Source organism: Crinia signifera, chromosome 3 (genome assembly GCF_055691185.1).
Source record: "Crinia signifera chromosome 3, ASM5569118v1, whole genome shotgun sequence".
NCBI classification, from domain to species: Eukaryota; Metazoa; Chordata; class Amphibia; order Anura; family Myobatrachidae; genus Crinia; species Crinia signifera.
In genome coordinates this window covers 146,044,392-146,070,263 of record NC_139219.1, presented here as the reverse complement: position 1 = coordinate 146,070,263, position 25,872 = coordinate 146,044,392, and the positions used below count along the sequence as shown (strand labels likewise).

Here is a 25,872-nt window from a genome sequence, read left to right as displayed (position 1 = left end):
TCGCTCGCAATGCTTTGGGCACAGTGTCTCACTTCGCTCGCCACACTATTATAATCTCACTCCATGCCCTAGTGGAAGGTAGGGCATGAAATACCGCCTGTCGGCACATGTCGGCTCAAAAAACAGTGAAAATCCCCATGTCGACCTTATGACCTGTCGACCTTCCTCATGTTGACCTATAACCATGTCGATCTTGTTCCACGTCGACCTTTCAGCATGTCGATCTAGTGTTGTTGACCTAATGTCGACCTAGATCAGTCGACCAAACGACTATCTATGTTAAGTGCACCACCTAGGTCAGGGTTAGAGAACCTTTGGCCCCAGCTGTTGTTGGACTACACATCCCAGCATTCCCTGCAACAGTGTTATCATGGCCAAATAGCAAATTGTAGCAGGGCATGCTGGGATGTGTAGTCCAACAACAGCTGGAGGGCCAAAGGTTCCCCATCTCTGACCTACGACTTTGCTCTGTTTCTGGACTTCCCTCTTAACGAATGATTGCTATTACCTGTTCTAAACAGGTAAATGGATAAGAAAGGTGTTTCCACACAGGTAATAACAATCAAACATTAAGAGGGAAGTCCAGAAACAGAGCATTGTGTCCCTCCTGGAAAGGGTCATGTTGGGAGGTATGGTACACTAACTCAAACCATAAATAACTGTCTTTTTTACACAAACTGAGCCGCAGAGCCGCCCAAAGGATCTAGATCTTTTCACTGACCGACCCAGGTCGACCCGGGTCCGCGAAAAGATCCGTTTTGCCCATCTCTAAAGCAAAGCATAAACCGGGCACGCACGTCACGTAAAGGCGCCTCAGGCTCACGTACCATGACGACTCCCCGTCGGTCGGGATATAAATACGTGACGTCAGCACGCTTCTTTCTCTTTCCTTAATGCAGTGAAGTTGGTTGGTAAGTGATGGCGGAGCTGTTGTGCGGCACGGGGACTGTAGCGATCTGTACGGTATCTCTGGCATCCCGCCCTCCCTGAGCCCGGGAACTGCGGCGGTGTGATGGGCGCAGCTAACGCTTCTCCTCTCTGTCTGTATTACAGCGCACTGTCACCGAACATCCGTTAGACATCAAGGATGGCCGAGGAAGGGTGAGTAGCATCTGTCCTCTTTGTGGCTTCTGGGCTGATGGCCTTGCGGGTGCGGGCTCCTGTTCCATTGTTGCTGTCGCGGTTAGCTCCCCGTGTGCCTGCTGTACATAGTGGTCGTACACATGGCATGCGCCCGGCATATGAATGTAATAAACCTGAGAGCTGCCTGCTGAAAACATCCTGCTTCTAGCTATTCTTGTAGCACACTGTATAAATAGGGTTAGAAACTTTGTGGTTGCTATGAAAAATTTATCCATTTCATCACTTTTGAAAGCTTGATTACATCTACTCTTGTGAGTGTGTACTTTTATTATGACCTGAATTGGTAGCTGCAGGTATTGGAAAGCAAGGCCCTGACTGACAGGATCGCTCATGGCTACTTATAATGGGAGAGAAGTGATAAGTTGGTTGCACGTAAAGCCCCATACACTCTCTAGACCAGTGGTTTTCAATTTTTTGAATCCTGGCACCCCGGCGCATCAATTTCATGGGACCCCTAGGTTGAATGTTTATTGAGAAATTCAGGTAAATCATTCAACTAAAGGGTCGGCATGCACACAGGGTTTAAAGTCCTGTACACACAGGGTGATGGATGTAGGGAGTCTGACATGCTTAACCATGATCGATCAGCACATATTGCAGTACACCTGATGTGTGCAGTGTGGGGCTTTTCCTATTTATAGGCAAAGCCCCGCAATCTAGCAGGAAAGCAGTCTTTCCCTGTTGGTGATGGGTACCGCACATTCAGGGAACCCGGTGCCATGGCACATAATCCAGGAGCCACTGCTCTAGCTAATATGAGCATGATAGGCAGTGTTTAACTAAACTCCTGGGCAAACTATATTGAGTGAACACACTGAACGACATTGTTACTGGGGCCTGCTGAGTATTTTGGTTGTTTGCTATATAACCAGAAACAACCTGCATGTTAGGCAAACCTGGGGAGGGGTGCGTGAAGCTTGTGTAGTTTCACGGCGCGAGAAATCGGATGTCGGGTGCTGATTTTTATTACCTGTTCATAACCCCACTATCCACTACGCATGGAGTTGATTTCATATAGTGTGGCAAGCCACAGAGCACGAAGTGCGGTGAGCGTACGCAGATTACTGCGCGCGCCACACTATATAAAATCAACTCCATGCATAATGGATAGTGGGGTTATGAACAGGTAAAAAATCTCATTGATATATCGGCTGATATCGCATCAGATATATCGGGCGCAGTGAAACTACACAAGTACCAAAATATATTGTTTAGAAAGGCTCCTCTGGGTAGGGATGGCCACTGTTGCCATTGCCATCGATGGTGGCCATGTTAGATGGCCATCCCTACCTCTGGGCATTATCTCTTAAATTCTTGTCTGGGGTTTTAGCCCAAAATGGGAAACTTCAGCTGGTAATTTCTGAGTTTGTTTCGCAGCCTCTGCAGAGGTGTATGTAAAGGGCACCCCCATACACTATGCAATTTACCTGCAATTTGGGCTATCTTGGTGCGGATGCAGCTATCAGTTGCTGGAGAAGACCCCAAATTGCAGGTGAATGACAAAATGTCTGTTCTGATGAGCGGTACTGTCGGATGGAGAAGTAATCAGCAGGATTGCTTCTGAGCTGGGATTACATGCAAGATCCCATGCAATCCTGCAGCCCAGGAAGGTCCCAAGTGGCAAAACGAGGCATTGCAAGTAACTTCTATGAGGGGAGAAGTTGCCATAATGTATGGAGACCTTAGTGCAGTGGTGAACTGCGATCTGTCATATTGCAATCTCCGTATGCTCTATGGTAGATGTGTGAAGGATCATAATGGGGAGAAGCACTACAAGTGCTGATAGCATTACTTCCCCATCTATGAATATGTGTAGGTGTGCAAGGAGTCAAGGGTGCTATGTAGGGAAGCCAATCCCCGGGCATTTTTTTCAATCCCGGGATTCGGGATTGAAAAATGCTCAATCCCGGGATTGGCTTTCCTAATTTGAAAAAAACCGCCCGGCCACCCCGCACATTCACAGTACTTACAGTTGTGGGTGGTGGGCGAGCAGGTATGTCCGCTAGCCGGGTTGCTGGGAGCCGGGTGGGCGTGCAGGTATGTCCGGAGGTCGGGTAGCTGGGCGGGTGTGCACTGTGCTGTGCTGATAAGGTGATGAGCTGGGTTGCTGGGTGTGTGGGCGGCTGTGTGGCCTGAGCAGCGTGACATCTGACCTCATCGTGCTGCACTGCCGGGTATGGGAGAAGCCGGGCAGCGTCTGAGCGGGTGCTCAGAAGCTGCCCGGCATTAGACTGCACATGTGCAGTCTAATCCCGAAATCCCGGGAATGGAATCTCCAATCCCGGGATTGAAATCCCGGTGTTTTGGGGGCCAAATCCCAGGATCCTGATCCCGGGATTGGTCACCCTAGTGCTATGCAATCAGTGCTTTTATCTAAAAGATGGTTCATATCGGTGTGCTATATATGAATGGTCAGCACTGACTATTCCAACACCTGCAGTTGTTGTCCCTAGCTTTGGCTGGCAGGGAGATCTAGTTCTTTAGGAGGGGTAGTTTTCACTCCACTTCATCACACAATACTCCAAACCATGGGTCTTCAAACTGCGGCCCTCCAGATGTTGTGAAACACATCTCATAAATCAGGCCTGTCCAAACTGTGACCCTCCAGCTGTTGTGAAGCTACATGTCCCAGCATGTGTTGCCATAGTTTTAGCATTCCCTAATAGCAAAACTGCAGCAAGGCATAATGGGTCGTCTAGGTGCTTGAAGAATTATACAGGTTGAGTATCCCGTATCCAAAATGCTCGGGACCAGGAGAATTTTGGATAACTGATTATTCCGTATTTTGGAATATTTTAATATTTCAATGATGTATTTTGAAGTATCTTGCATTTATGCTGTATAAACACATAAAATAAACACAAATATATTTTATTACCACATAAAATACACACAAATATATTTTATTACCACATAAAATAAACAAATATATTTTATTTGTTCAAAAAACAAGGTTTCAAAACATGAAACAAAATGTGTGTACTATCTCAAATATTGAATTTGAATGCCAAGCAATCATTTTCTTGTACATATATAGTGCCAGTTACATATCATGTTCTCACTAGTGCTGTTACATATGTCCCCAGTGGGTTTTTAGCTAAACAAATTTTTTTTCCCACTTTCTGGAAAGTATGGTTTTCGGATAACGGATATTCGGATACGGGATACTCAACCTGTATTCTACGCTGATATTTTTGCTTGTGGTCTTGTCATGACATGTAGAAATGTGCAGTGTTCATAGGCACTCAAAAGGGACTTCTCAGGTTGCAGGTGCTGCTTTGGACCAGATTAGTTGCTAAACCCTGTCTATTTGGGTGCTTAGAAACTAATGGTGCCCAAACAGTTGAATTGCCCCAACCTAGATCATTTAAACTGGAGTATTTAATTGGTTTAAGTGGTCTCAGGGCACAGGCTGCAAAAATGTTGATTTGCAGTTTGTGTAAAAAAAAAAAAAATTGTACAGAAAGCTTTCTGCATTTACATATTTTGAATAGACAGGCAATGGAAGGAAATGTAATGCTGCCTATACACTCATTCGATTTCGACCACATCTGGCCGATAAATCGAATGATTGTGTACCATTCGATGCGATGTGTGGGCACACCGGTCGAATGTCTGGTCTCAAATATGTGCAGCACATAAGATCTTATCAAATTGCAGGAGCGATCTCGTGGTTTTTAACCACATGCAATGCTCGGATGCAATCCGCTGGTAGGGAACACTTTTTCAGCGGCGTGGGGATGGGGAGCCAGAAGGACCGCTGGCAGCATGGGAGACGGTAGGCAGAGGGTGGCGTTGTAGCGCTAGGGGGCAGCAGGGGTCAGTCAGCAGTGGAGGTAGAAGGATTTCAAATACTGGGCAGCCCTCTGGCTGAGCTATCTCAGCCAATCAGAGGGCTGCCCAGTGTTAAACACTTCTACCTCCACCGCTGACTGACCCCCGCCGCCTGCTAGAGCTACATAACTCTGCCCTCTGCACGCCCTCTTCCAGCACCGATGCTGCATGCCATCTTGAGAGGGGCACTTTAGCACCACGATGCAATCAGGTTCAATGGACATCGCACTTCGATGTCTCATCGAATCAGTTCGCACAAGTGTAACTGTTCTGCCTGGGACACTACGTTAGAGAGCAATTAAAATATAATTTTTTTGGGATGTGTATATAAATAAAATGCTGCAGTGTTTGAATGATGTTACTATTATGTCGGATACCCCTTCACTCATTCTGAGTGACAAACCGAATCTGACAATCCTGCAGCAATGCCATTTTGCTTAGTTCAGAGGTCATTAATGTAAATGATTTAACCTCCTCCTATTGTGTATTTGTTTTTGTAGCATTTCTGCTGGAGGTGTAATGGATATTAACACAGCTCTTCAAGAAGTGCTCAAGACCGCACTTATACATGATGGCCTAGCTCGTGGAATTCGTGAAGCTGCCAAAGCTCTTGACAAGTATGTGCCTTAAAGGGTGTTTGCCAGTTGATCTGTATTCATGTAGTTATCAAAATGCAATTTCAACTTCTGTCACACTTCTGATGTATTACCATACAACATATCCATATAGTAGTACTCCACAGCTCCTTGTGTATCCAGTGTTTAGTGCACCGCCTGATGTCATAACGCGCTGCTGGCTTTGAACACTGGACATGTGGTAGCAGCTAGATGTTTGGGTTTTAGGTAACCAAATTGTAAATGCGTTGCAAAGCCATATGTAGTTTTAAGTCAGTCAATGCCTGTCGGGGATACCCTCCTTTTAGACCCAATATATATTTGAGAGGTTTCCCCTTTATGGCTGCTATAGGCCTTTTAGCAGACCGGTATTAAGGGAAGTAGTAGCTTAACACTGGGTGTCCTGCTAATGATATGGCTCATTCGGTTGGCCCAAGAAAGGTCGACACCTACTTAGGTCATCACCAAAACGTCGACGGGGTCCTTAGTGTCCCGAACTAGAAGTCTACCTTAAGATGCAAAAAAAACCTAAGTCGGTGGTTCTCAACCTCTGTCCTCAGGGACCCACAACGGTGACATTTTCCAGGTCACTACACAAATGCACTAATTACTCACTGGCACATTTTAAAAGATCACAGGTGGAGCGAATTTCACCTGTGATTCTGTGTGGAGACATGGAAAACATGCACTGTTGGGGGTCCCTGAGGGACCAAGGTTGAGAACCACTGGTCTAAGTGTACGGCAGCCCCTTGCTGCACTAGCAATGCTTTGGACACACTATTCTATTCTCCCTTCATGCCCTAGTGCAGTGGTTTCCAACCCTGGTCCTCAAGTACCCCCAACAGTGCATGTTTTGCAGGTCTCCACACAGAATCAGTGAAATAATTAGCTCCACCTGTGAATCTTTTAAAATGTGCCTGAATAATCTGTGCACCTGCTGGGTGACCTGGAAAACGTGCACTGTTGGGGGTACTTAAGGACCAGGGTTGGTAACCACTGCCCTAGTGTAGATGGTAAGGCATGAACTACCACCTGTTCTGGAATCAGTGGGGGGGGAGGGAATAAAGTTTTTACCTTCTGCGTGGTCTACCTTTCTTGTGACAACCTAACGACTGCATACCCTTCTGCTCTGGCTTTGCCACTTGGGTACTTGTTTCCTAGCACGGCGCCAGTCGTAGGTGATCGCATACCTTAATACCTAATCTAAAATACCTAGGAGAGAAAGTAACTAACCATAGGTGTTTAGAATGCATAATACTTCCGATTTAGGGGGGTATTCAATCTTCGGGTCACGGCAGACTAGCTTGCTCGCCTGCCGTGACCCAGTCCCGTTCTCGGTCAGCTCGACCGATAACATGCAGGCGGGATTCAATGTCCCGCCTGCAGCGGGATGAGAAGGGGGCGTGGCCGCGAGTTGCGGCTGGGAAGTGACGAGATGCAGCCGGCATGCTCGTCACTTCCCGGCTGTTCTCGGCAGAACGAGCCGGACAGCTAGAGATGTCGGGCTCGTTCTGCCAGGAAACCCTGTTCAATGCTGTCGGGGAAGACAGCAGTGACTAGGGCCCGTCGAGCATCTCCCCCACGGGAGATGCTCGACGGCAATTGAATATCCCCCTTAGTCAAATATCAGTTACTTTGAGGAGCATCTCTATGAAGTTTACTAGTGTTATATTTAGCATTTTTTAGTATTTTTATAAATATTACATTTCCTTAGCTCTTAAGTCTTCATAGGTTGGATATTGGCTTTGAATGTCATTACGTGCCCCCAACCATTATAAAACATAGTTTAAGTTTACATTCAATTTAATATCCGCTTATCTAATGTAATACAGGGCTTGGATGATGACTTGTATAATAAGTCGGATACCCCTTCACTCTGCATGAGTGAGAAGGTATAACTGACAAGCCTCATGTGAAACAGTGCCTTAAATGTATAGATTTTCCCTTTTATAACTTTTTCCCCTACAGACGCCAAGCCCATCTGTGTGTCCTCTCTTCAAACTGTGATGAACCAATGTATGTAAAATTGGTGGAAGCACTTTGTGCGGAGCATCAGATCAATCTAATAAAGGTGAGTTGTTTGGCCTTGGATGACACCCTTCTTGGTTGGATGCTTAAGAGTAAAGAACAAATTTAAAAGGTGCCCATACACTAGTAAGATTTATCTTCAGATCTGGCTGGTTGGAACAAAAACATGGTTATGGATCAGTTTTCCAGCATTTCCACACATGGTCAACTGTCATTTGCACTCATCCATAACCATGTTTTTGTTCCACCAGACAGATCTGAAGATAAATCTGTGTGTATATCCACCTTTAGACTGGTTATTTACCATTTGTGAAATTATGTATAGCATTTAGTAGTAATCACAAAATGCAGCTAGTTATGCACCCCTGAACGTTGCATTGAAATAAGAAAAAAAGCAACATTAGTCTTAGAATATGTAGTTGTACAAACAAAACAAATTGAAGACATTAAGTTGCTAAACTATCTAAAAAATACTGAGCTGTACATGACAGTGGCTCCCTCTACTGAATATTGTGAGGAAAAAAAACCTAATTGTTACCCAGAATGTTCTGATTCACAGCTCTTCTTTTGAAAGCCTTTTATCCTGATATGTTAAATGATTTTCCAATTGGACTTTTTTACCCCTATTCAGGTTGATGACAGCAAGAAGCTTGGCGAGTGGGTTGGTCTCTGTAAGATTGACAGAGAAGGCAAGCCCCGTAAGGTGGTTGGCTGCAGTTGTGTTGTTGTCAAGGTATGCTATTGCATGGTTAGGGTGGTGCAGGTTCGAATTTACCCAGATCTCAAAATGAGATCTTATTGGCTATCTGGCTGTCACGTGTTGGAGCCAAAACATGTAACAGCCGATAGCCAATAAGATCCCGTTTTGAGATCCGGGTAAATCCTGAACTGCACATCTCTAGTTATGCTGTGTTTAATTGCTTTTTAAAATGAGTAGGTGTTGTACAGCTAGCCTTCATATGCTATATTGCATGAGACTGAAGCACTCTTATACGGCCTACACACATGCTGATATTAAGGCATTTTCTAAGCGATTTTGCTTAATTGGCAAAGTCACTTAGAAAATGCCCTCACATTGGTGTATGTGTGGGGGCTATATCGACAGCAGTGCGCGTCTTTGTCGCTGGCCGAGATTGATAAACAGTGTAGATCAATATCGGCAGGGTTCTCACACCGGAGAACACTGGTGCTGTCTGCTCGCTTAGCACACAGAGCTGACAGCTCGCTCTGTGTGTGGGCTGTCAGCTCTGTGTGCTGAGCAGAAAGGCCCGACATAGCACAGTTATGTCGCCCTACACACATCTGCATTTTGCTCATTTAAGCAAGATTGTTCAGAGTTGGCTAGAGATGCTGCGCTGCTACTTTAAGTGCAGATAAAGCTGTTTTAAATAGATACTAATTGCAGACTATCAATTATCCTCTTGGCTGAGAAGAGAAGGTGATCCAAATAGTTGTATTACAACAATGCCTTAAGCCCCATACACATGCTGGGAGATATATTGCCCAGCAATATATTCCTAGCAATATATTCCTGAGCAATATATTGCCCAGTGTCTCCTTTGCATCAGCGACCAGAGATGGTCGCTGATGAAAAGGAACCTCTGCTGGGGGAGCTGCAGAGGTAATTAGCTGGTCGCAGGAGCAAGCTCCTGCGACCAGTGATTACAATAGGGCAGAAAACGGGAGCGCGCACCCGGAGATTTATCGCTGGTGCGCACTCCAATCAATGGCAATATGTTCGCCTGCAACCATATTCCCAGCGATTAAAGCCCCCGTGTGTACACAGCATTAATGGTTGCTGAACTTTGTAAAGTGCAGGAGCCACATGAAGATTGGTGGCTTGTGTTTAACACTGCGTAGTGTCCTAAAGACATCTACTTGCAAAATGTAATGCCACTATTGAGCTACTGCCAAACTGAACGTGTATTGCAGATCTTGCTCAAACCGAGTGGCAAGAACAAAGCCATCGTACGAGCCTTGGGGCCTTCATGTGGCATTTAAGGTCCCTGAAAATGGCTACATTGTGTTTTTATTAGAGGCTTGCTATGCATGGTTCCTCTTCTACATTTTGCACGTATTGGGTGCTTTTTAAAGCTGATAAGTGTTTGTTCTTTTCTAGGACTATGGCAAAGAGTCTCAGGCCAAAGATGTTATCGAAGAATATTTCAAGTGCAAGAAATAAACATCTGAATAAAAGTTTTGAACTTGAGTATCTGATGGTGTCTCTTTTTGTAAAACTAAACAAATATATACTACGCACCTATACACAAGTCAATGCCTGTCTCCCCTAGGCCTAAACTGCGGTCATGTCATATATGGAACATACACTATGAAGAAGGAATAATTAAATGATCAAGAATTAGTCTTATCTATAAGCCTATTTACTGATTTGTAGCTGAGGGTTAAGTTGGCCAATTCATGTATACAATTTGTATCCTTGTAAAACCTGTCTGGCAAAGCTACGTGGCCTTGGAAAATTATCAGTGATGTTTGCTCCCTCTTCTGAAATGGCTGAAGAGACCATCCAGTTACCCAAATTCTGAGATGCAGGGTATGAACTTATTTGGGCTGGTAGTTCTCAAGCTTTGGAATCTAAATTATTTTTAGCCCTTGCCCTGTACGGAGTCATTAACAATGCTTTTTAAGGTGTGGTGGTATTGAGGACAGTATCTTTTAAGTTGCTAACCTAGCATAGCATTTTTTTTTTTTTTTCTCCCTGTATCCTGACTTGTAGTAAACGTTTAATACAGCTGGGTGGTCTAGAATTGGTACACTAAGGTCTCCATTTCAAAGTGGAAGTAGGCCTTAATGGGACCTATTACGCCTGACTACATCTGATTTGGTTTATGTTTTACAGTGAATCTTAATCAAGGTTTTAAATTTGATTGTACATAGTCTTTGTGGTTTCCGAACTGTGCTGTGGCTTAGGGACACTTGCAGGGATGCCACGGGTTGGTGGTTCAGGACCAATTCTAATTATTTATGGCCTAAACCAGTGCTGTTGGCTGCTAATCATAAAATCTGTACAACCAGAAGCAAATCCTGCCCTTTAACATATAACTGTTCCTAAGAAGCACATCTGAACACAATCTACTTTTATTATATTTATATATTTTTGGGGGCCTAGGGGTGCCATGGAAAAAATTGTGAGACTCAAGGGTGCAGTGATTCGAAAAAGATTGGGAACCCCTGCATTAGAGTATTACAAGATTTCCAGTCTGAAGAACTGTACACACGGGGTGACTTCTGCTAGCCTGTATGCTGAGCATTGCAGGATTGGAAAATCCTTTTCCTGTGACCGCATTCTTTAAATATAAATTGCAGGGGCTCTGCGCTCACTGAAGGTGGCAACAGAATTAAATGCATTGATCAATACATGAACTAAATCTCTACTGTATATTAAAATTAGTTAACTTAGCAATTGCAGGGGCTCCGTACTCCCACGAGTGTCCCTGGAAGGAACAGCAAAGTCACCCTGGCAGATAGCGTGGTTTCTGATTGCACTAAAGGCCCATACACACTTGAAGATTTTCATTTCAAAAGACTTTGCCAAAATCTTTGATAGATATATCTGTCACCAAAGTAGTGCGTACACACTGATCTATTTTCCCAAAAGAGCAAGAGATGTTCAGGAGGTGAAAGACTTTGCTGAAAATCTTTCATGTAAAAGGCTATTTACATAATGGGCTGGGTTTGATTTCCAAGGGTGGGAGAAGGGGCCATATTATTCTGTGCATTTCAGTTTTTGGGTCCTGATTCAGAATTGATCGCTGGGCGGAGTATATTCGGAGAAATGCGACTTTGCATGCGATATCAAACGCAATTTAATACCTCTTTATTTCCCGACTATCCACTACGGCGTGGAGTCGAAATTATAAATTATATAGTGTGGCGAGCGCAGCGAGCCACTGAACCCGAAGCGTGGCGAGCGGACACGGATTATGGTACTTGTGTCGGTTGACTGCGACACCTGATATTGCATTCCGTGTCCCCTTGCGGCGCTCGCTACGTTTTGGGCTCGGTGTCTCGCCACACTATATAAAATCAACTCCACGCCTCAGCGGATAGTGGGGATATGAACAGGTATTAAATCGCATGCGATTTAGTGGCGCCGTGAAACTACACAAGTACCCGCCGGTCTATTGGATTATGTGTGTACGCAGCACGGGCTGAAAGATTAGCCACTTTCAGCCCGCATGCCGCCCCGCCGCCTCCCCCTGCTCCCTCCCCCCTCCCCCAACATGCACCTAAATTCCGGCTACAGTACCCCTCCGAATGGCCACAATTTCGTCAGGCTGCTGGGCACCCCTCCGCCCGCAGGTCCTTCCGGCCACACGCCCACCTGACATGTCTGCCTGGATGCCCCCGCACCCCCGCAGCAGCTTCCAGGGTCCCCAGCTGCCTCCTCATATGTTAAAAAAAAAAGCAGTTGTTAAAACGTTTATAAAAGGAGGCCACTGCCACCAATGTGAGATTGCCCACAAGTGTATTTATATTATAGATATATTTATGTGTGTGTGTGTATATATGTATATAGATATATATATATATATAGATATATATAGATATATATATATAGATATATATATAGATATTTATATATTATCTATAAATATAATATATATTATATTTATAGATAATAAATAGAGATAGATAGATAGAGATAATATAAATACACTTGTGGGCAATCTCACATTGGTGGCAGTGGTCTCATTTTATAAAAGTTTTAACAACTGCTTTTTTTTTTAACATATGAGGAGGCAGCGGCTGGGGACCCTGGAAGCTGCTGCGGGGGCAGCCAGGCAGACATGATCGTGGAAGAACGGGAGGACCTGCCGGCGGAGGGGTGCCCAGCAGCAAGACGAAATTGCGGGCATTAGGAGTACTGCAGCCGCCCGGAATACAGGTGCGTGCTGGGGGAGGGGGGAGGGAGCAGAGGGAGGCGGCGGGGCGGTATGCAGGCTCAAAGTGGCTAATCTTTAGCCCGGCAGCCCAGCGTACACACACAGAGATGATGGCTGAATAAATCAGCCATCATCTCTGGCATGCTGGTAAAACCAGCAGATTAGAGACTTTGACAGCGATGATGCGGGAGCGCGCATCATCGCTAGTCTGCAATCTGGGAGGCATACACACTAGGCGATTTTCAGGTGAAAATCGTCAAGTGTGTATGGGCCTTTATTCAGACAAGCAGTGTAGCCTCACTCACAGCTGTGAAGGCATAAGCGGGAGTCGAGCAGTAAGTCTGCGTCATGGTCTGTCTAGAAGGAGATTGACTGTAGCTGCTGCTGTGCACAACATTACACAGGGGCTGCTGCTGATGGTAAGCAGATAGGCAGGATGATCTGGCTGGGGTCTGACCAATTGGTCAAATTGGGGTCCTGGGACAGGGGCAACATGCTTGAATTTCATTGATCAATACACTTATTTACCATTTCTTGTATAGTGCACAGATATTCTGCAGTGCATTAGAGAATATTTGAACATTCACAACAGTCCCTGTCCCAGTTGAGCTTACAATCTATATTCACTACCACATGTACGTGCACAGATATTCTAGGGTTATTTTTGTTAGCAGCCACGTGTCGAATATACAAACTGTACAGTTGGGCCATGGTTGGAAACTAACCCATGATCTCAGTGCTGTGAGCTAGTAATGCTAACCACTACGCTATCTGTACTGCCCCATGAATACATGAACTAAATCCTATGGAAAGTAAAAGTGCAACTGAAATGTACTCAGTATCTTCATAAAACATGTACATAATCTGGAGAAGATGGATAATTGAATTTCAGGAAGGCCATTCAAAAAATGAAATCAGGATTGGGTTTTACGAGGACACCAGTCAACTTAACCAGTGTTCATTTTGGACCAGCTTACTATGGGTCATTAGTTTAGTGTGGTTCAGGATGGCGGTTTCAGATCAATGCTGCCATATTGCAAGATGAACACCATTTTGTGAACGGTTTGGCCAACCTGCAGCAAAAGAAAGTGATGGGGGGGGGGGGACGACAGACCCACGGAGGGATATTGCTGCGCTAAATAAACAGTGTGAAGTGTTTAAATAAAAAATGGTTGCAAAAGCGCCAGTAGAAAAATTAGTAAAAGCACCAGCACCCCTAAGGGGCAGAGCTTAACTCAGTGGGGACACAGCTCTCTGGCACCAATTTCCTGCTTGCTGCTTCTCTCTGGGGCTAAGGTGCTTTGTGACGTACAAAAGGAGGTGGGTGCTATTAATGTGGGTAACTCGGCCATGGCGATCTCCATCCACAGGGCTCTGTGGCTGCGTCAGTGGGTTGCTGACTACAAACACAGCCAGCCCAGCCTAGACGTCCCTTTTCAGGCCAGAGTCAGCAGTCCTTTTGGACCGGCAAATTTCGCCCTAAGGCGAGAGGTGGTTCTAATGCTAACAAAGGCACGAGTGGTAAATTCAGAAAGTCTGTGCCGTCTGCACCTTCAGACCGCAGCTCAGGTGCAGCGTCCCAAAAGCCCTCAGCATGACGGCTACACCCACCACGAGAATTACTCGTGGTGGGGCACGTCTGATGTTTTTCAGCCAGGTGTGGGAGGATTCTTGCCTCAGTCTTTGGGTCAGGGGGCTTATTTTGCACAGCTACAAGCAGGAGTTCAACAGGTTGCTACCGTACAGATTCTTTCAGTCCGGGCTCTCGGCTGGGGCAAGGGATCAGCTGGCCCTCAAGCAAACTACAAAAGCTGCAGGACTCCCAGGTTATAATACCTGTTCCGGAACAGGCCAAGGGGTATTACTCCACCCTGTTCGTTGTACCAAAGCCGGACCGCTCGGTGAGACCCATCCTCAACCTGAAATCCGTGAACCCCTTTTTAAGGGTGTTTAAGTTCAGGATGGAGTCTCTGACGTTGGTTGTGGCTGGCCTCGAACAAGGGGAGTTCCTAGCGTCCTTGGACGTGAAGGATGCATACCTTCACATTCCCATATGGCACCCGCACGAGGCGTACCTCAGGTTCGCAATCGGAAATAAGCATTTCCAGTTCCAAGCCTTACCTTTCAGCCTGTCCACGGCTCCGTGCATCTTTACAAAGGTAATGGCGGAAATGATGTCCTTGCTAAGGGCTCAAGGGGTAAATGTTATCCCATACCAGGACGATCTGATGACAAAGGTGAGAACAGAGGAACTGTTGAGAGTAAATATCACCGCCACAATGCATGTACTGTCTTCGCACGGGTGGATTTTGAACCTGCAAAAGTCCTCACGTCCAGGCATCTCCAGTTCTTGGGAATGATTCTGGATACAGTGGAACAGAAAGTGTTCCTGCCAGAGGCAAAGATGGTGGCCATTCAACTGCTGGTAGTGGCAGTCCTTACACCGGTTCTCGTGGCAGTCCATCAGTGCATCCAACTACTGGGGAAAATGGTTGCCTCATTCGAGGCGCTCCAGTTCAGGAGGTTCCACTCCCGGACTTTCGAGTTGGATATTTTGGCCAAATGGTTGAGTTCCCACCTACAGATGCACAGACGGATACGTCTGTCGGTCCAGACAAGGCTGTCCTGGCAATGGTGGCTTCACCCGCAAAACCTCTTGGCGGGAAGATGTTTTGGGATCTGGGATTGAGTCCCTCTGACGACAGATTCCAGTCTCCTTGGCTGGGGAGCGGTGGCACAGGGAAGGTAATTTCAGGGAAAATGGTCTCTGTGGGAGTCCAAACTTCACATCAACTGTTTGGAACTCCATGCTGTCTATTATGGGCTCCTGCAGGCAGCCCCCTTGTTGCAGAGCCTGGTAATCCAGGTTCAGTCAGACAACGCAACGACTGTGGCGTACATCAACCGGCATGGAGGGGGGACGACGACAAAAAGCATGTCCTGCATGAGGGAGGTATGCCAGTTCTTGGTTTGGGCAGAGACTCACGCCCTGGCCTTGTCGGCCATATTCATTCCGGGTGTGGACAACTGGAAGATGGACTTCCTCAGTCATCAATAATTGCACCCAGGAAAGTGGAGTCTCAACCCCCAGGTGTTTGCGTAGATTGTAGATCAGTGGGGATCATCACAGATTGACCTGATGGCATCCAGGATCAACAAGAAGGTCCCTGGACCTGAAGTATTGTTTCAGGTCCAGGGACCCTCAGGCAGTGTCAGTTGATGCACTAACGACGATTTGGTTGTTCAACCTGGTTTACCAGTTTCCTCTGATAACGCAGATATTTATCTGATAAGCTTAGATATGATAAATAACCCAAACCAAATATATTTACTTTATTACCTTTAAATATAACGGCAACGCTGAAATGATTGCACACCCACACAACCTTGTTATAAAATGTATGGCAATGCTTTACTTAAAGAATAGCTTCATTACAGGTATTTGCAAATGCAGACTAACACAAGAAACATAAAATTGATTAGCTAATACTTAAACAGTAATTCTATATCAAATCAAAATGGACACCTTTCAAGGACAGTGATCAGCCATGATTAAACCTTCATAATTACCTCCAGCCCCCCGTGCTTGCTGGTTCTTCCTCAACTGTCTTTTTTTCCCTCCTTCTATAACTCTGATATGTGTGGCCTTGTTCCCATATAGTTGATGATTGTGGAGTCTAGGTGTCTGTCCTTGTTCTATTATACTGTCAACATCACATTCTTAAACTTCTAAAACCAAAAACAATTCTCTATAAGAAATCACTTTTACAGCTCTGTTCTGAATGATCAGCCATTTTATAATATTATTATGCAAATCATGGTTCAACAAAATGGCTGCTGCTTCTAAACATAGAAACATAGAAACATAGAATTTGACGGCAGATAAGAACCACTTGGCCCATCTAGTCTGCCCCTTTTTTTAAACATGTTACCTCAAACCATATTTGATCCTTATTTTTTTGTAAGGATATCAATATGCTTATCCCAAGCATGTTTAAATTGTACTACTGTATTTGCGTCTACCACCTCTGTTGGGAGGCTATTCCACTTATCTACTACTCTTTCTGTGAAAAAATTCTTCCTCGCATTTCCCCTGAATCTTCCTCCCTCTAGTTTCAGTGCATGTCCTCGTGTTCTGTTGCTCCTCTTCCTGTGAAGAATGTCTCCCACCTGTACCTTGTTAAAGCCCTTGATATATTTGAAAGTTTCTATCATGTCCCCCCTTTCCCTTCTCTGCTCTAAAGTATACATATTAAGATCTTTTAGTCTTTCCTGGTACGTTTTGTGATGTAGGCCATGCACCATTTTAGTTGCTCTTCTTTGTACAGTCTCTAATGTATTTATATCCTTCTGGAGATATGGCCTCCAGAACTGAACACAATACTCTAGGTGAGGTCGTACCAATGACCTATACAGTGGCATTATTACTTCTTTCTTTCTACTGCTGATACCTCTCCCTATGCAACCAAGCATCTGACTTGCCTTCTTCATTGCTTTGTTACATTGCCTACCTGCTTTTAAGTCCCCTGAAATGGTGACACCTAGATCCCTCTCTTCCTCAGTAGTTTCCATTATAGTGCCATTTATACTATATTGAGTCTTTGGATTTCTGAGACCCAAGTGCATGATTTTGCATTTTTTGGCATTAAACTGTAGTTGCCATTCTCTTGACCATTTCTCTAATCTGCCTAGATCCTCAATCATTTGTTTTACCCCTCCTGGTGTGTCTACCCTGTTGCATACCTTTGTGTCATCTGCAAAAAGGCACATTTTACCCTCAATTCCATTAGCAATATCACCAATAAAGATATTAAAAAGCACCGGTCCAAGTACAGATCCCTGGGGTACTCCACTTGTAACCTTTCCCTCCTTTGACTGTACTCCATTTACTACAACTCTCTGTTTTCTGTCCTGCAACCACGCTCTTATCCATTCAACTATCTTACAATCCAATCCCAAGCTTTCAAGTTTATTTAACAGTCTGCGATGTGGGACAGTGTCAAAAGCTTTACTAAAGTCTAGATAAGCTACATCTACAGCCCCACCTTGATCTATTACTTTAGTCACCCAGTCAAAAAAGTCAATAAGATTTGTTTGACATGATCTTCCCCCAGTAAACCCATGCTGTTTTGGATCCTGTAAATTGCTGGTTTTGAGATATTCTACAACTCTTTGTTTTAAGAGTGTTTCCATCAATTTCCCTACTACTGATGTAAGGCTCACTGGTCGATAGTTGCTTACCTCTTCCTTGCTTCCACTTTTGTGCAGTGGGACTACATTCGCTGTTTTCCAGTCCTCTGGGATTACTCCAGTAGCTAGTGACTGGTTGAATAATTCTGTTATTGGTTTTACCAGCTCCCCTTTAAGCTCTTTTAGTATCCTTAGATGTATCCCATCTGGCCCCATTGATTTATCCACTTTCAGTTTTGAGAGTTCTGTGAGGACTTTCTCCTCTGTAAATGTACTTGTCTCTCCCTCAGTTTTCTGACTATACTTGCAACTTAACTGTGGCCCCTTCCCCTCTCTTTCAGCAGTGAATACTGAGCAGAAATAATTATTAATATTATCTGCTATTACATTGTCCCCCTCAAGAAAACTTCCACTCTCTGTCTTCAATTCTAAGATATTATAACTGTTTAGCGCAAAGGGAAGGCCTCATACGCAGTGAATAGTACAGTGTGCAACAAGCTAAAGTCATCTGCAGCAATAATAGCAGCAGTCAGGAAAACAGAATATAATAAAAGCATAGATTTATTGATTAGTTGATTTTCTGTATTATCAGTCCATCCTCAACTTTTTTCATATCTCAGAAGAAAGTTCATATCTCTCGTACTGTGCATCATTTGTTTCTCTCAATACATCGGAAAACCTGCTTGAAGCATTTCACTAGTATACAGAAAAATCAATAATATTATCTTGGCAAAAACATTAAATTTCTTAAAGCATATATAACATTGACTTATGCGAACCAGTTATTGGGGTTCAACCAAATAAACCAACTGTAGGGAATCACATCACTCACACCTGTTCAATAAACTAATTTTTAACCCAAATAATTTCATTCAACTTTCCTTTTAACGTCATCATCCATTTAGTATTTGTGATACTTGTACCATATTTTAATTATATTCACAAATTCAAATACAATTTTATAAACTTGGGATAATGTAAATAAGTGTGTTTCTTTAATATACCATGTGTTACTTTCAAATCTTCATGTTGAATCACCACTGTATTAATTAGTAAAAGTAAAATTTTATTACAATAGATCTTGTTTGTAACTTTTTAGAAACCTTATAATCCTTGTGGTAATGTCCATGGCTTATGAGACGGTATGTTTGAGAAAACATCATAAGAAACAATTCAATGAGTACCCTTTTTTTATCTAGATATTATACTAGCTCACCCAACTCTGTCACATGATAACTACATGTTTTGTTGTACTCCAAAATATCTCCTGTTATTACACTCTTTACCAATTTTAAACCTAGGGAGAGTCAGTAACCTTATAATATTCACTTGTGTAATTCCTACATAGAAAATGAAGTGTTGTTTGATTTGACTGCAAATATAAGTAGCCATTAACCCAACATTACCAGAGTGATACCGTAGATGACAATATAACCAACAATCAGTTTACCTTATTGTTCTTTCTATTAGCTCATGATGAGCGTCTTAAAGAAGAAATGTCAGTTTGCATATAGATATTATGTTTGCACCATTGTTACCATCCTTATTTAGAATGCCTCTTCTTTACTGATACCTCAACTAGATGTATTCTATCAATAGTTCTGGTGTGGGCGTTCTCAGTTACTTTTATGTTATTATATATTTATTTTAAACCTTCTAATTAGTTTAACATATTGGCTATCAGTATTTTATTACCATCCTCTGATGCATACCGAAACCTGGGAGCATCAGTAGTATGATGTATATATGTGTCTGTTATGATTATTACTATACTTGTGGGATTAAAATTAAAAGCGGAAGTAGAATACACCACCATGACTCTAGTAATACCTCTTTGATAACTATACACACTGTCCTTGCCAGCAACCAATCCCTGGTAACCCTCATTCACTATAAAAAGATGAAAACTAAAAAAAACATAAATGACTTCTTCAGTTAGTTAATGTATGGGAAACTTGGTCACTCATGGGGATCATTGTTTTACACCTTGTCCACAACCCGCAGGGACACCACTAAGGGTATCCCCCAATTCCGTGGACCTCTTCTTGCCCACAACCCGCAGGGACACCACTAAGGATGCCCCCCGATTCCGTGGACCTTGTCTTGGTCTGTGTGGGGGCCCTGGACAGGCCCATCATCAAATAAGTTTATTAAGTTAGAATCAAAGTCACAATATTTATCTGCATCAGTTTCTATTTCTTTCAACTGATATCACCACCAGGTCGGAAACCTTCTTGCAGTGAGACGCATTAATTCAATTGGTTTGTTTCACAGGGACGGGTCTTGCCTTTGATCTACGAGACATTTAATTGTAAGAATTTTCTCACCATTGCATAGTCTCCAGGCTGGACCTTATAACAACATCCCTTCATAAGCTTGTTTGCTTTTCTGGTAAAGTATTTAGATGATGTGAGAATTAGAGTGACAAGTCTGCTGCTGGATGTTGAATAGGGATTGATGGTCTCTCAAAAATAAAAAAAATGTATATATAAATTAAAATAATGATCTTATAAGGGGACAGGTTCAGTGGCTGCTGAGGAGTAGTGTGAATGTTACACAAAACCGAAGACAAAACTTCAAGTCAGCTCATGGTAATTTCCACACCCACCCTAAATTATGTGTTCTCAATATGCATTTTTTAACATGTTCAATTTTGACTTAGAATACCTTTCCTGTCAAATATGTACCTCTATAATTTTTTTAATACCATATACCTTATGGGATAACATATCTGAAAACAAATTTCTCAATAAATTTCTTTGCTGTAAAGGATGCTGTACATGGGACAGCTGGGATGTTCCTTATAATCAAGATAACATATCAGATACCATTTAAATATAATGACAATTTTATATGCATGTAAATTCAATAAATTTATTTTTACCCTTAGGAATGGACCAGTGGTAGGAGAAATGTTAGATGGTTCTATAGGAATAATTTTCCTGAGTTCATTCTTCTGCAGATGCGTTTGGGCCTCTGCATAAGATGAAATCAACATACATGCCCTCTCTCTCCTTACATGGGTCATCCCATGGGCAGCTTTCGCATATGCCAGGAGGAGGGGTTTGGGGAGCTACTGATCTGCCCCCACCATCTTTACATAGGTCATTAGCCTTTTGACTGTATTCATTCATCATCCATTGGCACATTCCTTTTAAATACACAACTCTTGATGTTTTATGAGATTCTGCTGGTCAATTTGTAAAAACATTAAATTGTATAGTGGTGTGATTCACAACAGTGGCCATCTTATTTTTGTTACCAAGTGCAACAAGATCACTTTATAACCTGTGAGCTTGACACTTAACAACTACTGCCTTTGCAGGGAGTTGCACAGCCTCAATGAGCTCCTTTACTTGCTGTGATATTAGCGTATTATATCATAGCAAAATCACGATGGAAAATGAGGATCTCTAAATCCAATACTACCGCATATCCCGTATATGGCCATCCTGAGTCTCCTTGTTGGTGACAACTACAATCTTTGTAGATGGTAGTGGCGTGTCAGAGATATCAGGTCTAATTGGAGAAATTTTGCTTTAAATATTCCTCACAATCATGTTCTAAATCCTGCTTCTCATCCATCCTCTGGGACTCAAGGGTCCCACCAGGTAGCAGAGTAGCAGGATTTAGCGTACCACACCTGACAATGGTCAGGTCATGTGGCGCTGGGAGCAAAAGTTCCCAACGAGAGAACCATGCACTGGAAATGTGTCTTGTCCGTGAAGAGTTCATTAGAAAAGATGTAGCATTAGAGACACATAGTGTGCAGTGTTCTGTAATTTCTATACAAAGGCTGCAGCAGCCGCCACAGTCCTTAAACATGTTGGTAAAGCAGATACCACTCGGTCAAGTGTGCAACTGTAGAACCTGATGGGTCTATGTGAACCCCCATGTATATGTGTTCAAACTCCCAAGGCCGCTGCTTGTTGTTCATTACAGTAAAGACAGGTATATGATAAATCTGATATATCCAGTGCTGTGGCTTCTGTCAGTGCGTGTATCAGAGCCTTAAATGAAGCAATGATGTCAGTATATTGTACTTTGTCAGCTCTGTGTCAGTTAGATTTAGTAGTAGTAATAGAAAAGGTGTCAGTAAGAGAATCCTGTAAAGAATTTAAACACATCATTAGATCATAAACATATTGAATCAGCATTGTGGTAGGAATCATGCAACTCATTGTGGGACATTTGTGACCAAGAAAGGTCACACAGTAGCGCTGATCTTAATTGGTGTTATTTTTATGTCTTAATAACTAGATTATTATTATCCCAGTATATAACTCAAGGCACAATTTATTTTAATGTTGGAGTGTGGTTGCAGCCTTCTTTTAGGAGGAAATGGAGAAATAGTGTCAGATACCTAAGCATCTGGCACTTTAAGAAGCGCAATCCTGCTCAGAAAAAATTAGAATGTCCTTGCAGTTCCATGAATATATAAATCAATTTATTAAAAAGCATATACAGTGGAAGTAATCCACACAAAGAATTTATATAACAATACACTTGTGCACAATTTAACATACAGACATGACAAACAACATATAACATTTAATGCAATAAAAAGCTGGACTTGCTGGGATTGCCGTTTTGCTTGTAAGTAATACAGTCACTCAGTTGAGAATGAAATATGAGGCTTAATAGAGGCAGTGATAAATTCTCATAGTTACCAGTCCTGCATGAGCTTTCTGTGGTGGATAACCAAGGTTAGTCTCTCCAACTGGTATATTACCAGAGATGTCCTCCGGAAGAAGCTAAGTTGGAACCTTCTCCTGCTGGACCAGCCAGCTGGGTGGTATTTGTAATCCACAGGTAAAAGTGCGCTTGCAAGATGAATACAGGACCGGCAGAGATGGGGCTCAAAAAACGCGTTTCTCCGCCTGCTCGTGAAGTCGGCGGCTTCCTCAGTCTGCTGATTGTGTACCTCCCACACGTGTAAACAAGGAGAGTTATAGTGGCAATCAAATGGTTGTCACTAAGAAAGCGCAGCTGCACTCCAATAATACACACTATTCAATTAATCAAAACGAGAATTTATTTAAAATACATATTATAACAATTCATGCATGAAATACAATTCATAATAAAAAACACACCCACAGACAAGACATACAACATATAACATAAAGAGTCCTATTTCTAGGCACTTGATGAGGCTGATTTATAGTCTCTAGTGAGGCTTAATGAGGCTTTTTTTGTATGGCTTTACGATATGCAGAATGAGTTAGGCAAAGATGTTATAGTTACCAGTCCCAAACTTCGGCTTATTAAAGATGTCTCCTCTGAATAATTTAATCACCACAAAAGTCATTTTTTTGAGTTTTGCTCTCTACCTCCACTGAGGGTGAGCACTCCAGGGATTGGGTGTTGAACCAGGTGCTTTACCCAGAATTACCGGCAGATGAATACCGCAGAGTATTGAAACTCCTTTTCAGATGACCACGGGTACTGGAAGGATGATGGGGCTCCACATACGCGTTTCTCCGCCTTGGAACTGTATCAGCGGCTTCCTCAGATGATCTGAGGAAGCCGCTGATACAGTTCCAAGGCGGAGAAACGCGTATGTGGAGCCCCATCATCCTTCCAGTACCCATGGTCATCTGAAAAGGAGTTTCAATACTCTGCGGTATTCATCTGCCGGTAATTCTGGGTAAAGCACCTGGTTCAACACCCAATCCCTGGAGTGCTCACCCTCAGTGGAGGTAGAGAGCAAAACTCAGAAAAAGGACTTTTGTGGTGATTAAATTATTCAGAGGAGACATCTTTAATAAGCCGAAGTTTGGGACTGGTAACTATAACATCTTTGCCTCACTCATTCTGCATATCGTAAAGCCATACAAAAAAAGCCTCATTAAGCCTCACTAGAGACTATAAATCAGCCTCATCAAGTGCCTAGAAATAGGACTCTTTATGTTATATGTTGTATGTCTTGTCTGTGGGTGTGTTTTTTATTATGAATTGTATTTCATGCATGAATTGTTATAATATGTATTTTTAAATAAATTCTCATTTTGATTAATTGAATAGTGTGTATTATTGGAGTGCAGCTGCGCTTTCTTAGTGACAACCATTTGATTGCCACTATAACTCTCCTCATTGTGGGACATAGTGGGGCTGTCCATAAAACCTTGGCTTAATTGAGTCCACGTATATTGGACTGTGCTGTAAATAAATGTAGTAAGTCCTGACTATCTGCTATGTGATAGTAAGAGATATGCAGATCATAAACCTATGACTAGATGACTGTAATACTTCCATAACTGTAAAGTGAATTGATTTACACTAAAAAAATAATAAGAATAATCGCATTGGGTAGATAACCTACAATAACGCAGTGTTGCAAATACTATGGGTATAAAATAGTATGCGTTGTTGTAAAATTTAAAAAAAAAAAAACTATTTCTTGTGGTCCATAGATGTTTAGAAACTTGTGACATGATTAGTAATGAAAAACTCATCAAAATCCTCTAACCCCGTGAGGGTCCTCATATCGGTTAGTGCCTTCTGACAGCAGTCTCTCATGGATTCCTGTTAATAATACACAATTTCTTCCAAACCACTCTGAGAAAAAAATAATCATTAAATCATTACAAATATTTGAGAGAATATCATGATTAGTTGTACAGCAAATGCGATTACTAGTAGCAGTACCCAGTAGTGCTGCGCCTAATTGTGACCTCCATTCCTTATTTGTGGGCTCATATGCATGACCAATGGATCTAGTAAAGTGGCAACATGCAATCAGATAAATCAGTAAGCATAAAAATGCAACTCAATATGCATCTTATAATAATCACTATAAAAATCTATATTTTCCAATAAGGGCTTTGATAAGGATTCTGCAGCATTACCTGCAGACTCAATATTTTTTCTAAATAATTTCTAGTGGTTCAGTAATAATAATAATAATAATAATAATAATAATATATATTTTTTTTTTTAAACACTTGCTTTTTCTGTGCAAAATGAAATGCATCAATTTGTAAATTAATCTTTTTTCTGGAATGGTCACACCTCTATTGGCTGGGATTTAATTTAAATAAAACAAGGAAAAGCAATAGCATTATTAAGCTCAGACATCGGTACTTATGTAGTATCTGGGCTGCCGGTTTTTTGATTGTATGCCTTAAGTTAAGGCATACAATCAGATGCGATGCGATGCGATATCGCATCGCATCGCATGCCACCATCGGATGCGATGACCCAATTTTTCCATAGGAATCAATGTTAAAATGGACTGAGTCCATTTTAACATGGAATTCAATGGGAAAAAGGGGTCCTTTTCATACCCCTACTATCCAAGTGGGCATGGAGTTGGATATAAACCTGTGGCGAGCGTAGCGAGCCACCGAGCCCGAAGCGTGGCGAGCGAAGCGAGCCCCGCGAGGGGACGGTATTCTGTGTCCACATTGATTCCTATGGAAAAATCGGGTCATCGCATCGCATCGCATCCGATGGTCGCATGCGATGCGATGTACCCGATTTAGAAATCGGCAGCCCAGATACTACATAAGTACCCAGACATCATATTAGCATTTGTCATTTTGGGAAAAAAAATGGCAGTTTTTAAACAGATGTTGACAAAACAACATTATCACATGAGGGAAGCAGAGGGGAGGGGGCTGGAGGTCATCCTTAGGTATGGCTGATCACTGTCCCATACAAACATTGCATTTAACTTTAATCTATTCATTGTGTCTTTTCAAAAGGGTAAACAATATCTTTAATTCTAAGATCTTTCAACACATAATTGTTTAAATGTCCTTGTTATGGAAAACAGTTCTGTAACACTCCTTGGATATTTCACATCATTTAGGAATAAAACTTTACTCTCTTATCAATCTCATTAACCATGTCCTGCCTTTAATTTCCTACAGAGTTATTTCTGATGTTACTCTCACCTCATCACTGAAAAAAACTTCTTCCCTTCTGCTTTTTCAAAAATAAACAAAAAATTCAAAATTATTCTTTTTTTTCCCCCATTTTTCTTTTTCTTTCCTAAGGCTCTAAAAAAAATATCACCTCTCCTCACTTCTCACTGAACAGAATTAACCCCTCAGTGGGACAGTACAATCTTTCCAAACATATGTGGGTTAGTGGGATATACTATCTCAATTCTTGAAGCTTTCACCACCTGTCACCAGACCATTGCGCGTTCA

General features: G+C 42.7%; 2 protein-coding genes and 3 non-coding genes across 5 annotated transcripts in view; 4 read left to right on the top strand and 1 right to left on the bottom strand.

Annotated features, from left to right (window-relative positions):
• Nucleotides 1–1,142, bottom strand: part of LOC146063853 (uncharacterized) — a 91,606-nt gene extending 90,464 nt beyond the window's left edge. Inside the window, exon 1 of the mRNA XM_083176674.1 lies at nt 828–1,142. Within this exon, the coding sequence (XP_083032800.1) occupies nt 828–830 (3 nt within the window). The 5' untranslated portion in view covers nt 831–1,142. The remainder of the gene's footprint in view (nt 1–827) is intronic.
• RPS12 (ribosomal protein S12) lies at nt 807–9,828 on the top strand. The gene is made up of 6 exons (XM_083176679.1): nt 807–911; nt 1,054–1,101; nt 5,478–5,594; nt 7,560–7,662; nt 8,251–8,352; nt 9,739–9,828. Exons 2-6 carry the CDS (start codon nt 1,088–1,090, stop codon nt 9,799–9,801), a joined length of 399 nt encoding a protein of 132 aa, XP_083032805.1. The 5' UTR covers nt 807–911; nt 1,054–1,087; the 3' UTR covers nt 9,802–9,828.
• LOC146065989 (small nucleolar RNA SNORD101) lies at nt 5,324–5,394 on the top strand. The gene has a single exon (XR_014472792.1). It is a non-coding gene; the product is annotated as a small nucleolar RNA SNORD101 (small nucleolar RNA).
• On the top strand, nt 7,425–7,498 carry LOC146065988 (small nucleolar RNA SNORD101). Its single transcript, XR_014472791.1, has one exon. It is a non-coding gene; the product is annotated as a small nucleolar RNA SNORD101 (small nucleolar RNA).
• LOC146066000 (small nucleolar RNA SNORA33) lies at nt 9,510–9,643 on the top strand. The gene has a single exon (XR_014472803.1). It is a non-coding gene; the product is annotated as a small nucleolar RNA SNORA33 (small nucleolar RNA).
• Nucleotides 9,829–25,872: the final 16,044 nt, after the last annotated feature.